The sequence below is a fragment of the Microtus oregoni genome, unplaced genomic scaffold (genome assembly GCF_018167655.1).
Source record: "Microtus oregoni isolate MIOR12 unplaced genomic scaffold, Mior012 000029F_ref0000214, whole genome shotgun sequence".
Lineage (NCBI taxonomy): Eukaryota > Metazoa > Chordata > Mammalia > Rodentia > Cricetidae > Microtus > Microtus oregoni.
The window spans coordinates 31,393,125-31,410,401 of record NW_024543088.1 but is presented as its reverse complement, the minus strand read 5'-3'; the positions used below and the strand labels follow the sequence as shown (position 1 = coordinate 31,410,401).

The following is a 17,277-nucleotide window of genomic DNA, read 5'->3' as shown; positions in this document are numbered from 1 at the left end:
GTGCTAAGGTAAAGCTTGGCTCTGGAGTTCCCTCTTCCTTGGGTAGGTATCCTAGTGACACCTCCTCTAGCGATACCTCCTTCTTAGATGGCAGATAGGTAAAGTCTGGTTGGCGATCACAGCTTACCTTTTGACCTGTAGAGGTGTACAGGTTTGCGTACATACACAACAAGCTGACTCTTTGCTTTCAGGCTTTGAAAATGGCTCACGTGGGCATCTCTCTGTCAGAGCAGGAGGCATCAGTGGCCTCACCTTTCACCTCCAAAACTCCCAACATAGAATGCGTGCCTCATCTCATCAAGTAAGTAGTCACTTACCCTAGTCTTGTTTTCGCTTTGGACTTTCGGGTGCAGATAACACTGTTCTGGGGGAGCTGAAGAGCTGTGTGCCAGGAGGAGGTGCTTTCTGGAAAATACATTCTCCTGCCTAGCGGACTTCAAAGGAGTTATAAATAACAGGGGGAGAGTGGAGAGCAGGGCTGTTTCCAGAAAAAGCCATCGGTTGGATCATTTTTAAAAGGGTTTTCACTGCTTTGAATTGCACTAGCAATCACTAGTTTAAAGGCTTTGTCCTGAGAGATTGGGAAAACCCACTAGGTTTCCTTCCTTTGTGGCTCCTTGCCTTTCCTTGAGGTACCCTTCTCATGCCCAGTTTTGAAAATCTTCATTAGTCTTTGGTACTCTCACTGCATTTGCCTTGGTCGTATGTTTATAATGCTGGTACATTTTGGCTTGAACGGTAGAAACAACATCGTGGACGATCTTTGTCATCACCACTAACGTGTTTATAATTTAAAATGCCCCTGATAGTCTATTATACTTAAAAAAAATAGTCTGCCGATGGAGACATGGTTGGTATTTCTTTCTGTAAATAACGAAACCAAGGGTCAGAGAGCAAGACTGATATGCCTGTGCTCAGAGACTACAGACAGCTGGAGATAAGGTGTTTTATCTACTATAATTTTTCCTGCCATATTGATGTAATGACTTGGCTAGCTTCCTTTGCTTAAGATATTTATCTATAAGCTTGAGTAGGGTTTGTTGACTGGGAACTTAGCGCGAGGATTTAAGGGAGATCAGCAAAGACAACTAACTCTTACGGAGAGTCCTATTTGTTAAAAGAGATGGGGTACTGTAGAAGGTCATAAGGTGGCTGGGGAAGAGAAATTGGCTGCTTTTGATTGTCTCGGGAAAACCTCACTTGAGGAGGTGAGAAACGGGAAGAAATTACCTTCTGGGCAGAGCCAATGACAGTAGTAGATCTGGTGTGAGGATCAGGTCTTGAACTCTTAGGAAGTTATTACACCAATCATGAGTAGATTCAAGTTCACCATGACCCCCATATGAAATAACAAGAAGTGGTAAATTCCTTGTTTTTTGCTGAAGTTTTTCAACAACAGCGCAAAGGAGTACACCCATTGTGTCCGGTCTATTTAAATTTGATGCTCTGGTAATTATTTTTACCCATTATTTTATAATGATAATAATAATAATAATAATAATAATAATAATAACTTTACACATTATTTTTAGTTCAGTTTTAGGAAAAGTTAGAATCACCAAGGTGAGGTTTGGATCAAATGTTTGCCAAATTCCAGAAGCACCCACTTGAAAGTGCTCCAGGACCTGATTTATTTCCTGTTGTACACAGATACAGACACTGAGACAGGGGAATGACCTTCCAAACCACATTATCATGTGCCCATGAGGTCTGAGACTGGTTCCCAGGTCTCCTAGCTGTGAGTTTAGGACCTGAAACAATCCCATGCATGATGGACGAAAGCAACTGTAAACCAAAGTCCACTGCCAACTCAAGACTGTGGACACTGGCCCAGAAGTGCTCTTTCTTGATCAGCCTGTCATTTAGCTGCCACTGGCTCGAGGCTGTCTCTGGTTTCAGACAAGTGATCACACAACCTATTTGTTTCTTTGTTGTTCTAAGACAAGATGAGAAAGCACAGAATAACACCCAATTTCTCTCCTCATTTCCCTCATTCCCCATTTTTCCCTTTCTCACGCAGGGAAGGCCGCGCTGCTCTCGTGACGTCCTTTTGTATGTTTAAGTACATGGCCCTGTACAGCATGATTCAGTATGTTGGTGTTCTGCTGCTCTACTGGGTATGACTTGGGGCTGAGCCTCCTGTAGTGAGAAGTAAAGCTCGTAGTCATTCGCTCCGTGAAAATGGGATGTGTGTGCACCAAGGAGCCTTCTAGAAGGGTCCTCAGCAGTTGGCAAAGTAAGCCAGGACTAGACAGGCATGCAGGTCAAGCGGTGGCTTCCTGACATAGAAAGCAGGTCATCGGGTGGTAATGGAGGAACAGAATTGAATTTCGTGTTTATTTTCACTGTCACTTTCGCCTGTGTGGACCATTACAGAGTGGATTCTAATACTGGACTGGACTGGTGCTTAATAACTGGCATTCCAGCTTCATTCTTTCAGTCTCTGTCACTGTGATAGAACATGGACCAAATGAAACTTAGGGGAGAAAAGGGTTTTTTTGGTGTATGGGTTACTCTCCGCCACTGAAGGGAGGAGTGTGAAACAGAAACCAGAGGAGGAACAGGCTTGCTTCCGCTGGCTTGCTCAGCTGTGTTACTGACATAACCTAGTCCCACCTGCCTGGGATGGTGCAGCCCACCATGGGCTGGCCCCTCCTCTACCAATTAACAATCAAGAAAACACCCCATTGGCTGGTGCACAGGCTGATCGGATGGAGGCAGTTTTTCAGCTGAGCTTCCCTTTCCCAAGTGTGCCAAGTTGGACACCAACATTAGCCATCCCAGCAGGCCACCCTAACTATTGATGCTTTACACTTTCAGGGTTGTAAATATCAAGCTACCCGCTTGGTTCACCTGAACATGAATGGGGAAGAAACATACAATAGCAGCACACACTGAGGTACCACATAGACACAGGGGCTGTAAATACCCACAGAAGCATAGGTAAAAGAAAACCAAATGGAGGAAAATAAACAGGCAGTACCAAGCTTGGCATATACCCCAACTTCAATTTAGTACCATTAATTTGGTGGTATGTTTGCACAAATTAGGTGTTTAACAACGAGAGCTTAACATTCCTGAAAGTTTAGCAATTGATTTTCAAGGGTAAAGAAGCTAGCACAGCTCTCATTCCTAACTACATAGATCTGAAAATCGGTGAATTATGTTATAAAAATATGTGTATCGGGTGGTGGCTCATATTATTTAACAGGATATAAAAGAGGATGAGACATCACTGTTGTTTGTGAATTTAATGTGTGCTCATGCTTCATAGTAATTCTGAGGAAGGGGGCCGTCCCTACAGACGTCTCAACCAGGCTCCTCTTCTCTTTGTGTCTGTTTTCTCCTAGGTTCAAGCTCTTGATCTCATTGCTTTAGATAGGTTTTCTGACTGTCTGATGAGGGGGCTAGAGGTGAAGCTGCTTGCAAGAATTTGATCCTGTTTCAGAATGCCTAATTTATTATTTTGGAATAGTTTATTATCCTCAAAAGTATAATTCAATCTGGCATGCTTTGATCTCCTGTCCACTCACGTTGTGAGCAGGGAGGCAACATCTCTGAACTCAGAGGCTTGGCCACTCTTTTGCAAGAACCGCGAGACAATTTATTAAAAACCTGTAACTCTCACCTAACAATGCCCACGATGCACATTGTGAATTTAGTCATTCTAACTTTCCATTAGTGAAAATGTGAGTCAGGCCACCAAACAGCTGGTATATGTGGCTACTGGGGTCACGTAGTTTATTGTGCTGGACCAAACCCACATTTTCTGTAAGTCAGCACAAAAGAGAAGAGATGGATCTGGCCAGCGTCCCCACAACACTGAGTAGCACTGATGCAGGCGACCTCACCTGGAAAACCCACACAGGATGCTCTTCCAGAGTGAGGGAACTTCACAGAATGGGGGACCTCCCCTCCCAACCACTACCACTTATCAACCCCAATGGGCTGGAGACAATGCCATGTCCCCAGTGAGCTTGCTTGAAAAATTAAAGTAGTAGGTCTACACCTATTGCAAGTCTTTTTAAATTTTATCTATAACTTTGCCATTCTTTTAAAAATCTGCTTTCATTTTTGTTTCCAGGAGACAAACAGCCTTTCAAACTACCAGTTTCTCTTCCAGGATCTTGCCATCACGACTCTTATTGGCGTAACAAGTAAGAACTTTAAAGCTTTCATTCTGCAGGGTCTTCCCCTGCTTCCTTCCCTCCACCCCAGGAAGGTTTGTCAGTCCTAAAGGCAGGAGCAGGACTAAGTGTGGCTTAGTCCCAGAGGCAGGGGGCGGGCCACAGAATGCTCGATTCTATTAAAAGAAAACATTAACAAAGGGGAAAACTAGCTTTTTTTGCCTTTTCCACAAAAGAGAGAGCTTCTATATCAATTAGACTCCAATTCGGCACCTTGGGAATAGGACCTGACTTCAGCTGGCTTTCAGGTGTAGGTGTCGGTGAGATGCACTCCGCTTGCCGAGCTGAATGGCTTGGATCTTTCTGACCCTCCGCGTCGCAGCCGCTCAGCGTGGAAAGTGGCACTTAAGGGCAATTGTGACATTGTAGGACTCCCACGTCCCACCTTTTTAATGAGCATGTCGATGGTCTCCTCCGTAGGGGAAAATTTCAATTCATGAATGCATTTTCAGGCTATTTTAGGTTTGCAGCAAAGTTGAGGCGAGTTTGTACCTTTCCCCTGAGCGTACACAACTGCGCGTTATCAACCCCACCTCTTCTGCAAGAGGAGCACATGGGCTGCGATTCCCCTCTGTGAATCAATTCACTGTGATTGCTCCAAAGTTCATAGTTTACACGGGGCTTTCCTCTTAGTCTCTCACTCTGAGATTGGACATGCTTCAGGTGACAGATAGCTAGCTATCTTTGCACACCAAACAGGATGTTCACCCTCAAATGTTTCATGCCTTATTTGTTCTCCCCTCTCCAAAGCTCCCGACAGCCACTGTAGTCTTTTAATGGTCTCTATACTTTTCCAGAAACTTCTGCGGTTGAAATTGCGTAGTCAGCAGGCCTTCAAGATCAGCATATTTTGGACAGTAATGCTGTATAGTCGAGGTTTCTATACACCTTAGAGAGCTTGACGTTCGCCTCTTTAGTGGACTGAAGGACATTTTCTGGTCTCTGGGTGACAGTATATTTCTTCCTTTGCCTACCAAGGGCATCTTGGTGCTTTCGAATTTAGAAAAATTAAGCATAAAACTGCTTTAAACATCTGTGTTCAGGGGTTTGTGTAAACATACATTTTTAATTCCGCTGCCCACTTTCGCTTGCAAGTTCAACAGTGATACCCCTTACGAGTCCTGCCCCCGCCCCGCCGCGCCCCAGGCACCAGTGTCTGGGAGGGTGCTCACGACTCACTCACTACAAAGGTATGGGTCTTTCGCTGACGCTCACACGTGCTGTGACCCGGTTTTCATGTCTTTCCTTTCACGATTTTAATAGTTTTGACAATTCATTTTCAAAACATGTTCAGAAACGCAAATGGACTTGCTCAGGTCGAGCAACTGCTAACCTCACTTCAGCCGCTACCCGCTGCTTGCGGCTGCCGAAGTTCCCGAAGTTTCCCTTGCCTTTCTGCTGCCGATAGCGATAGCAATAACCACTTCTCCTTGAGCACCGGACTCTCAGCACCACAGCGCTCTTTCCTCAAAAGGTTTCTTCCTTTCCCTTCAGTGATTCCACACTCGGCTGAAGTCGTCTACCTCTTGGGTGACACAGCTTCTGTCTCTTTCCTTTTTTTCCTTCTTAAACCATGTTCTCAGAGCAACTTGTCATCAGCCTGCATACTCGCTGTAGGGGACGCCTAGTCGCTTGACTTTAGAGGCATCTCTGTGTGATGAATCCCCAGTTTATAGCTACAGACGAGATGATTATCTGGAGTTTTGGGATGAAGTACCCAGCTTTGCATATTTAATAGGGCCCACACACATACTCAAGCCAAACTCTTATTTCTGCCAGACCTAATTATGTAAACTTACTGAGTAGTTTGTGCTAGTTAATGTTCCAGGCCTTTGGGCAGTCTATGAGATAGCATTACTACCTCCTTAGTTATTCAAATTTAGGACCTATAGTCATTCTGGATTTTTCCTTTTTCTCACCCTGTATGTCTAAAACTTATGACGCCCCTGTAGTGGTTTGAACAGTATTGGACCCCATAGCTTATATATTTGAACCCTTGGTGATTAGGGAGTGGTACTACTTGAGAGAGCTTAGGCTGTGTGACCCTGTTAGAGCAAGTGTATTGTTTGGGGTGGGTTTTGGGATTTCTAAAGCTCCAACCAGACGCAATGCCTTTTTCTCCTGCTGCCTTTGAATCTGGGTGTAGGTCTCTTAGCTATCTCTCCAGCACCATGTCTGGCTGTGTGGTGCCACGCTCCCCCTGCCAGGATGACAATGGATTAAACCTCTGAAACTGCAAGCTATTCCCAATCAAATTCTTTTCTTTCTTAGAGCTGCCGTGGTTGTGACGTCTCTTCACAGCCATAGAACTCTGACTAGGACAGTCCTAGTTAGATCTGTCTCCAAGTACACCCTAATTCCTTTCTTACCTCTGTCACCTCTTTTGTTGTGTGGCTATACCAGGTTTTTCTTTTAGGCCACCACCAGCTCCCAAATCATGACACAGAAACTTATCATTGGTTTTGAGTGCTCAGCCTCGCTTAGGCTCCTTTCTGGCTAGCTCTTTTACCTAAATTAACCTGTTTTTCTTTGTTTACCTTTTTTCTGTATATCTGACTTTCACTGCTTCTCATGTCTACTGGCTGACGGCGGCCTTACTTCTGGCCCTGGGCTGTTTTTAACCTCCTCCTCCTTCTCTCATTCCTCCACATAAGCCCAGATCTCTCCTCCTATTTATTCTCTCTCTGCCAGCCCTGTCTATCCTTTCTCTGCCTAGCTATTGACTGTTCAGTTCTTTATTAGACCAATCAGACAAAGTGAAACAAATGCAATACATCTTTAAATAATTAAACACACATCCTTATGTCCTTAAACAAATGCAGCACACACAAGAGTAATACACTGTTACACGGTTAAAGTAATATTCGACAGCATAAACAAATGTAACACATCTTTGCCTAGTTCAAATAGTATTTCACAACAGTGAACCAGGCCAGCATTGCCTCTGTCTATCTATCTATCTATCTATCTATCTATCTATCTATCTATCTATCTATCTTCCATCCATATATCTGCCTTTATCAGTGATCTGTCTTTCACTCCATTTCACTCCATTGCTGCCAACTCCATTTGCCCTTTTAAAAGTTACATGCTGCACAGCCACAGCTTGCCCTATAATACTTCTGCACAAGCTGTCTTTAGTTTCCATTTACCTTTCACACAACACAAAGAATTTTGTAAATATTATGACATTGTTCTCCTGCTTAAAAATGCTCCAGCGGGGTCTGGCAAGATGGGTCAGCAGGTACAGCTGCTTGCCATGCAAGCCGAGAGACTTTTGTCCCCAGCATCCACATGGAAATGGAAGGGGAGGATGAAACTGCTCCATAGAATTTTCTTCTGGTCACACTCATGCAGAGGCGCATGCCCACTGCAATAATAATAGTAGATAAGATGCCAACAAAAGTCTTTAGTAACTTCCCATCTCATGAAACCCAAATCTTACGTGACTAAGGTCCTGCCTATGTCAACACCACCTCTGATCATGTGAACACCTACTTGTGCCTTTCAGGCTGGTGGCTCAGCTTTTGGGCATTGTCAAGCGGTCACCACAGCAGCCTTGCATTTTCCCTGCCCTTTGGGTAACATAATCTCCTTTAGTGCCTCACACAACTTTGGCGTTTCCTCATTATTTGTGTTTCAGCTGAAATATCATTCCCTTTACCTGTGTTCAAGATAATTATTCTTTGCCATAAAAATATGCATTATTTTCACATTACTTTTACATAATTTGATATTATAATTTTACATTTATTTTGATTGATTTTTTAAAATATTTATTTATTTATTATGTATACAATATTCTGTCTGTGTGTATGCTTGCAGGCCAGAAGAGGGCACCAGACCTCATTACAGATGGCAGTGAGCCACCATGTGGTTGCTGGGAATTGAACTCAGGACCTTTGGAAGGGCAGGCAGTGCTCTTAACCACTGAGCCATCTCTCCAGCCCCTTTGATTGATTTTTTTTTACCTGCATTCTTCCGCTTTGAGTATGTGTTGTTTGAGACCAGGACGCTGTTTGTTTTGGTCACTACTGTGTTACCAGTACCTCCAGCGATGGCTAGTACAGGCAACAGCTTATTGGCATCTGCTAGGTCTTATGAAAGAATACTTTTGGACAGTATCTACAGCTGATAGACCTTTCCTTTTCCCAGAACCAGTGCTATTTGTGTGCCTTCATCCATCCCAAGTCTGCCATTCAGAAGGACACCAAATAGCCTGACTTTTCTTCCTTCAAAGTTCTTCATGTTTCTTTGGACACAGTTCTCATCTAATTTGTGGGTCTTCTCAACTGTTTAGTAAACATCTAGGGGATTTACTCTATCTTCTCTTAAATAACCTGATCATTTTTCTTTTTAAAAATATTAAGTATGTGTGTTCTTAAACTCTATTCTTTATGAAAACAAGCAAGGCTAGTTCATCTTTCCATTCAGGGCTAAGCACTTTAAATGCTCTCATGAATTTCTTCCTGTCTCTTTTTTATTAATAAAAACTGAGAATTTGAATTATGTTTTCTCTAGCATTGTACATATTGAATTTCTTTGAGACCAGGCAGTGCTATATAATCCAGTCTGCCTTCAAATTTGTGATTCTTCTGTCTCATACTCCAAGTCTGGGGAAGATAAGAGTGTATGCCTCCATGGCTGGTTTAATATTGTTTCATAATTTTTTTCCTTTCCTTTGGTAACTGTTTTTAAATTTCATTACATTTAAAAAAATATACCTATAAGATAAAATTTTTCATTTAAACATATTATCATGAAATACTAATTGCATTGAAAATTCTGTGCAACCTCCATCACTACTGTACCCAAACAGATACCTTACCCATGGAGCAAGCACTCCCAACTCTCTCTTCCAATCTGGGGTGATTTCTCTACTTTTTATTTGCACTAATTTGCATAATTCACATATTTTATATACATGAAGACATAATTTTTTCCTTTGTTTCTGTTTCTTTCACTTACATTTTGCATCATGGATCAGAACTTCATTCCGTATTGTAGATAAATATTATATTATTCAGTGAGTATATATTCTCTGAATATGTATGTATGTATGTATGTATTCACATTTTTTCTGTTACTCTGGTGATGAAGTTAGGTTGCTTCCTTCTCTTGTCTGTTGTGGACAGTGTTACAATGGATATTTGCATAAATAACCTGTTTGAGCTTTTTTCAGTTTTATAAGTAATAAAATGGAATTTCTCTATTATATGACTGCTACATATTTAACTCTTCAAGCAAACACTAAACCATTTTCCTAGAGACTGTACCATTTTAAAATTTTCGCTAGCAATGAAAGAGAGTTCTAATTTTTAAGCAGCCTCAACAATAACTAAGTATTTAATTTTGAAAAAAAATAATTTTATCTATAGTTCAGTGATCTTTTATTTTTTGAAAATTTTATATATGATTACTATATTTACATAATTTATGTCCCTCTTTTCCTTGTCTCAACTCTTCTATGCTACCTGCACTCCTCAAATTCATGATATCTACTTATTATTGTTACATATATAAATTCAGCCTGACCTATCATGATTTGATTTGAATTTCTCAGCTTGACTACAAAAGGATAAAATGGTTTCTCCTATTATACATACTGTCTTTTGACCTTAAAAATTTAAAGTATATTTTATTTAGACATAGAGAGAATGTGTGTGTGTGTGTGTGTGTGTGTATGTGTGTGTGTGTGTACACACGTGTGCACATGGTACACACACAGAAGCCAGAGGACAGCTTGTGAGAGTCAGTATTTCCCTTCACCATCTGGGTCCCAGTAATTGAACTGAGGTTTTCTGAGTTCAGCAAGTCCTTTACCTGCTGAACCATTTTTCCATTCCTCACTATTTTTATATTTTCTTTCGTGAACTAAGGTTTTGACAAGTAGCCCAGGATGTCCTCAACTTGAAGACTCAGGAGTCTTTCTCTATTCCCTCTTCTTTTCTCTCTTGAGACAGGGACTGCAACCCGAAGCTTACTTTCTGACTAGGCCTACTTGTGATCTGCTCTACTCTGCCTCTCTGTGCTAGATTTATAGCCACGCCCAGCTGTTTATATGAGTGCTAAGGATTTGAACCCACACCATCTTATTTTAACATCTAGTTCTCTTACACATCGAAGTAGCTCCTTACTCCTGTAATGATTCTTTTAACATCATTTATTGTATTTCCTGTAGCATCATGTTTTTTGACTTAATAATTTCTTTAGTTTTGCTGACAGTCTATTTCATGTAACTATTGTTTTCCTTATTTTTGTTCACATTTTTAAAAAAATAGTTCTTTTTTTTAAATAACAATGTTTTCATGTGTTTTTATCTTATGTGTATGGCTGTTGCCCCCATAAATATCTGTGCACCTTGCGTGTGCAGTGCCTTCAGATGCCAGAAGAGGGTATCTGATCCCCAGGAGCTAGAGTTACATGTGGTTGTGAGCCACCATGTGGCTGGTGGGTATTGAACTTGACAAGGATAGGCAATGCTCTTAACCACCGAGCCATCTTTCCAGAACCTTCAAACCTTCAATTAGGTTTTAACAATATTTGCAACAACTATTAGAAAGTCTTTGAATATAAAATTTAATGTGTGTGATTAATTTTTTTTTTTGGATTTTGATTTTTTGAGACAGGGTTTCTCTGTGGTTTTGGAGCATGTCCTGGATCTAGCTCTTGTAGACCAGGCTGGTCTCGAACTCACAGAGATCCTCCTGCCTCTGCCTCCCAAGTGCTGGGATTAAAGGTGTGCACCACCACCGCCCAGCCAGTGTGTGTGATTCTTCAGTGGTGATTTCTTTTAGTTCATTTTGTTCTGAGTCTTATTGTGTATGTAGTAACTTTGGGTACAAAATTAACCTCCTTTTCTAGGTTTGATAGTTTTGTTTTGCTATTGGTTGAAAGCTATAGTCATCAATTTATTACTGAGCTTTTCAAATTGCATTTGCAATGTCATATCTCTGCAATGAGTAGCCACTGATCTGTTTCCTTAGCTTATGTTTTGACAGAGTCATCCTTAAACTCTAGCAAAACTTTAGAATTGACAGAGACTTCTTGATGCCTTGATGCCTGAACAGTCATCCAAAGTTCTTCTGTACCATTGGGTCATCCATCTTCAGCCTACAGGCCCATAGTATCAAGCAGACTTTTCCATGAAGCAGGAAACTTCAAAGACAGTTCTGCCTCTATTAGCAGTTTGTCAGTCACTTTCTTCTGTGTCCTGCAGAATGTCTGGCACACTCTTTCATAAAACAGGAACCTGAAGGTCCATCTCACCTTTAGGCAAATTCAGCAGTCATTTCTCTGTGGGTTCTGCATGAACAGTTCATCAAGCATCCAGGCAACAGCAGTTTCTTGCCCAAATGGTTAACCAGCTCCATAAGGAGCCTCTTTGATGCCAATCTTCCTCTTGAAATAAACTGATGCTGCCAGGAGCAGATGTGTCTTACTGTCATGAAAAGTCCTAAGTTCTTAAAACATTTTACATACCATATTCTGTAGTCTTTGAAGGTTTGGATATTCTCTATTTGAAATATATATCTATATTCTAACTAACATGACTACAAGGTTGACTATTATAGATGATTATCTATTAACCTGTATTTCTTAGTTATGCATTACATTTTTAAATGAGCTGGACAAACATAATACTTCAATCAAGATCAGAAATACATGTACATGTAACAAAATTGACCTTAAATTTGTATCAATAAACTAAGATCTATATCAATGCAAAGTATTTATCTCTATATCATATCCCCCTTTAAATGTAAACAAATATTTATAAACAATATTTGGGAATATGGGCATAGTTCTTCTCCAAACTGATTCCTGCTTTTTATTGGGCAAAGTAATTTTTGGGGGTATTCAAAGCGACCTTTCAGAAGGTCTTGGTCCATCAAACCACATTAGTCTAGAAGCAATTTCACAGGTTCTCATCTTCTGTGGAAACAAAAGAAGAATCTCTTTTTCAAAGCAACTTATCCTTAGATCCATATTTTAAAATCAAGATACCTTTAAGATATATATTGTGGTTATTTATCTCCTTCACAGTCAAAAAAAGTCAAAGAAAACACAGTAATATATATAATCCTGACTCTGTGTATCTTCCATCTTTACATGGCTTATTTTTTTGCCCCTTTTAATCCATGACTGTCTGCATTCTATTTATTTAAAGACTTTGTTTTTTAAACCATTTACTTCTCTTCATAACTCTCTATACTCTTTTTATTTTTCTCTTCCAAGCTTACGTACATTTATCCAACACTGTGACCCATTTAGAGATCTCTTTTATCTGGATTTGTCTTTATTGCATATCTGTTATTATTTTCTGACCAGAGCACTTCTTAAAATGCTAAGTGCTTCTTAAGAATCTAAGCTGTGGCATTGCTAAGGCATATATGGCACTGACTGCTTGTCCCGCCCAGTCCAGCATGGTGGAGCTGTTTGCTGCCTCTGAGAGCCAAATACATTGCCCCATTTTTAGGCACACAGCTGCTCTATGTTGCCATCAAGCAAACTGTAGCATTTAAATTCTCGGTCTCCTGAAAGAACCAGAGGTTGCACAGGCAGCATGGGCCAGAAAGCTGCAGTTTCAAAACAGCTTGGCTTTTTCTGCTAGTGCTGAATCAGAAAAACCTCTCTTAAAGGAACCATGCCTCTGCTTGCTTCTAGCAAACAGAGCCCACCCAAGAAAATGCCACTACCAAACCATGCTTAACTCTGTTCTTTTGTGTCTAGGATTCCTTTTGAAGCTCTCTCAGATTTTTACGTGGATTTTAGTTGGCTACGTGAGCATCCATTTGTGTCCCTGTCCCATTGTAGCCATCTGCTACCTTCCCCTTGCACAATTTTTCTGGCTCCTCTTTGGCAAAAATCCTAGCAATATTTTTAGTGGGGGGGGACTGGGTTGTGATACAGAGGTCCTGTTTAGGACTGAGCACTCTATAGTCTCGTATTCTCTGCTTTGATCAGTTATAGGTGTCAGTGTTAATCACCATCTGCTGCAAGTAGAAGCTTCTCAGATCAAGGGTTGACAGGTGCATTAATCATACCACTCTTACCATTAAGAATGCAACACTTCCACCCACTGATACAGCGTGCCTGATCTAATGGGAGCTCACCAAAGCCAGCTGGACTGGGACTGAACGAGCATGTGATTAAACCGGACTCTCTGAATGTGGCTGACAATGGGGGCTGACTGAGAAGCCAATGATAATGGCACTGGGATTTGTTTCTACTGCATGTACTGGCTTTTTGGGATCCTAGTCTGTTTGGATGCACACCTTTTTAGACCTGGATGGAGGGGGGGAGGGCCTTGGACTTCCCACAGGGCAGGGTACCCTGCCCTCTCTTAGGACTAGAGGGTGAGGGTGAGTGGGGGAACAGGAGGGAAATGGGAGGAGGGGAGGAAGTAGAAATTTTGAATGATATTATTTATAAATCAATAAAAATTAAAAAAAGAAGTCAGGATGACCCTCAAATGGGCAATGTGAGTGGGAGAGGGGAAAACCAAAAAATGAAAAATGTGAACTGTTATATTTCCTAATGCTATTTTTATGTAAGTTATTAACCTGCTGAAAATATCAAGTTCCCATCTGTACAGTAAGGAAAATTATTATTTTACAGACATGCATATAAAGATCATAAGAGAGAGAAAAAAAGAATGCAACGCTTTCCTGCTCTCACACATGCAAACTCTGGATTTCTTTTGTAGTGAATCTGAATGGTGCCAATCCCAAGCTAGTGCCTTTCAGGCCTGCAGGGCGGCTGATCTCCCCACCTCTGCTGCTCTCAGTTATCCTCAACATCCTTCTCAGTTTGGCTATGCACATTGTGGGCTTCGTCCTCGTGCAGAAACAGCCGTGGTACCTCATGGAGATGCACAGGTATCAGCGTGGCCTCAAATCCAGCTACTTGAAGCCTGATTTCGGTCAAACATCATCTGGCCCGCCTGAAGGGAGGCAACTGGTCTTCATCGGACAGTGATTTCAGTGCCTTTAAGTCCTTTCAGAAAGTTTTCAATAATCATCTGTCTTTTTTGTCACACATCTTTGGCTGCGTTGTTTAATAATGAGGGTGGCAAGGGATTATATAACTTTCCTGTTTGCCCCAGTTTAAGGAGCCCAGTTTAAGCCATGTCTGGTGAAATGATCAAAATCTCTCCCAAGCCTCATATATTTATCCAACACTGTGACCCATTTAGAGATCTTTTTTATCTGGATTTGTGTTTATTGCATATCTGTAATTATTTTCTGACCAGAAGTGCTTCTTAAAATGCTAAGCACTTCTTAAGAATCTAAGCTGCGGCATTGCTAGGGTATATATGGGGCTGCCTGCTTGCCCTGTCCAGTCCAGCATGGCAGAGCTGTTTCAAAACTGTCCCTGTTCAATGATTAATATGTGTCACTTTATGTATTACTAAGGGAAAAATCACAATTTACTTATCTTCCCCTACTCCCATATCCTTAACATATATGATGGATGCACAGCTTACTGAACAAGTAGACAGTTGAACCTGCCTATGTATCAATTTCCCTATTCAAACATACAAAATTATGTACCTGTCTGTCTTTATTTTTCCTTTATTTTTGTATCTTCTTTTCCACACTGGAGACAACTATGAAATACTGGCTATCTGTTTGCATGGTGACCCACAGATGCAAATATGTTTTGAGGATTCCATTGGCTCTTTTGGTTTCCTTTGTAGTGCCTGCCCAACGAGAAATGAGAGCATCTTAGCTATAACCACGTCTCCACATGTTCCCGAGAAAACCAGAAGTAACAGCACCTTTGCTAGTTTTGAGAATACTACTATATGGTTTCTGGGAACAATCAACTGTATCATCGTGGCCCTTGTGTTCTCTAAGGGCAAACCGTTCAGGCAGCCCACCTATACAAACTGTGAGTAACACTGCGTGGAAACAGGGGGATTGTTGGTTCGACCATCGCTGATCATTAGCACAGGCATGCTCAGGTCACTCATGAATCAACGACACAGCTGAGTCTCAGCTAGAGTTCCAGTCCAGAACTCCGAAAAATGCAGCGGCCTCATTCCCCTGCCTCTCTCCATCAAAGGACAGCTTTCTCTTCTCAGTCCAGTGCTCCACCGGAAGTTGTCTTTAGTGATTTCTCTTGGGATAAGTCTAAGTTGGGAAGATCAATGTAAAGACTAGTCTTTATTTGTCACTGTCTGTTGGGATTCCTCCTGGGGACATGAGAAGGGTCACAGCCCTCAACGGGAACAGCATCATGTGGTAGCAGAATGGGAGTAGGTCCGACCTGGGGAACCTGCCTCATCACACAGCATTGCGAACCCTCTTAACTGGAGTAGTTTGGGGCAGAGAGGTTGTTGAGTAGAAGTGTGTGCCCAAGTTAGTTTTGGAGACATATATTTATATAATTGATACTAATTGTTACAGTTCGGGAGCACAAGTTGAAGGATCCATACCCTCCTACAAAATTGTACCAAGAAAATGATTCTATCTCTTCCCTCATTGGAACGAAGAAGCAGTTGAATGTTCACCTTTATATAATCACAATTTAAAATTTCATGTATTTATGGCATTCCTGGTTTTCCAGAAATGGATTTGAGGCAGATGACTTGTATTTAAGGCAGTTAGTTGAATGTCTTTAAAGCACTCATCGAAAGGGCATTTTATCATTGCTAGTCTCTATATATTTACCACCTGTATTAATTGGAACATAACATACATATAAAAAAGATCCCTCATCAAGGACATGCATAGAAATTATGGAGGTGAGACCCACTGCATAGAAATGAGTGCTTTCCTTCGTGATGCTGTATTTGGATGCAGAAGTCAAGTAAATGTAATCAGCATTAACCTAGAATCTATCAGTCAACAGACGTAATGCTTCAAACAGCAACTTCTCAAAATGATAGCTTGTGTTCTTGTTTCCTCAGATATATTTGTCCTTGTGCTGATTTTACAGATGGGCCTATGTCTTTTCATTCTATTTGCGGATATTCCAGACTTGCATAGGCGTTTGGACGTAAGTGTCTTCTCTGGAATTATGGTGTCGTGTATTTTTGTCACCGGCTTTTGAAAGCGGGTCACTGTTGGAACTGACATGGGCTACCGACACCGGCTATGTACTCTGGAACTGGCAGAGTTTTAAAATAATGATCAACTGTATTTAGTTTTAATTTAAGCTAATAAGGAAATAAAATTTCATCAAGTGTTGATTCGAAGACTTAAGACAGCCTTCTAAAGAATCTGTGCCACCTTTCATTGAAAACAAAACCCTTGAAAGACTGGTAAAAAAAATCTACATATATATTTTCCTTTTCAAATGCCATTTAAAGAGATTTTGCCCGCAACCATCTTTAGGTTCATTTTCAAATTTGTACTCAATTCTCAAATCATGTTTTTCTCTATGCTAGTAGTTATATCTGAAAAGGTGTTTCTCAAAGAAACTTGCTCCTCTATTTTAAGCGCTCTCTTACATTTAAAAAAAAATGTAACTGAGACAACTTTGAAATCCTACAAGACACCATATTCTTACCTACTCATGCTAGGAAAAGCACATATAAACCTGTTACAGATAGGTTGGCCCTCTGCAATGATAAAGGAGGGGATGTTTTTGTTTGGGAAGGGCTTGTGTGGAGCCCCTGACAGTGGTGTTACAAAAGATACTGAAAAGAGACATTGTTCAGTTTAAAACCAAGCCCTCTTATCACATAAATATGGGTCTAGTCTCGAAAATGTGGAATAGTCAGCCAAGGAAAATTATGACATTCTATGCTATCCTTCCATCTTTTAAAATTTATGTATTGTAAATGGGTTTTGCTTCAAATTTATGAAGTTTTTATGAATTGAATCATGTTGCTTCACAACCCAGATTTTTTAAAAGCAAGAAATACATTCACATGGTTTAAATTTTATTTAAATGTAAATACAGTAAAACATCCTTTCTAACCTAGCTTCTGTCTGAAGGCAACATATGGTATCAGGGTTTTTTTTCATATTTTCACACTTTATTTTTTACATCTGCAGAGAAGTACATGTATTTCTTACGTGTGCGAATCTTCTCCCACATTTTTACACAATGGTAACAAACAAACTCATTTGTCAGC

The 17,277-nt window shown here is 40.8% G+C and overlaps 1 protein-coding gene across 3 annotated transcripts in view; it reads left to right on the top strand.

Moving 5' to 3' along the window:
• The window catches only part of Atp13a4 (ATPase 13A4), a 134,378-nt gene that overhangs the window by 106,801 nt on the left and 10,300 nt on the right, over positions 1–17,277 (top strand). For 2 of the 3 annotated variants that reach the window (XM_041677992.1, XM_041677993.1), the window contains 6 exons: positions 192–301; positions 2,021–2,117; positions 4,085–4,157; positions 13,897–14,068; positions 14,890–15,083; positions 16,105–16,193. In XM_041677992.1, coding sequence (XP_041533926.1) covers positions 192–301; positions 2,021–2,117; positions 4,085–4,157; positions 13,897–14,068; positions 14,890–15,083; positions 16,105–16,193 — 735 coding nt within the window. Of the gene's footprint in view, positions 1–191; positions 302–2,020; positions 2,118–4,084; positions 4,158–13,896; positions 14,069–14,889; positions 15,084–16,104; positions 16,194–17,277 lie in introns of those variants that run through there. The other variant, XM_041677994.1, reaches the window with a different exon arrangement.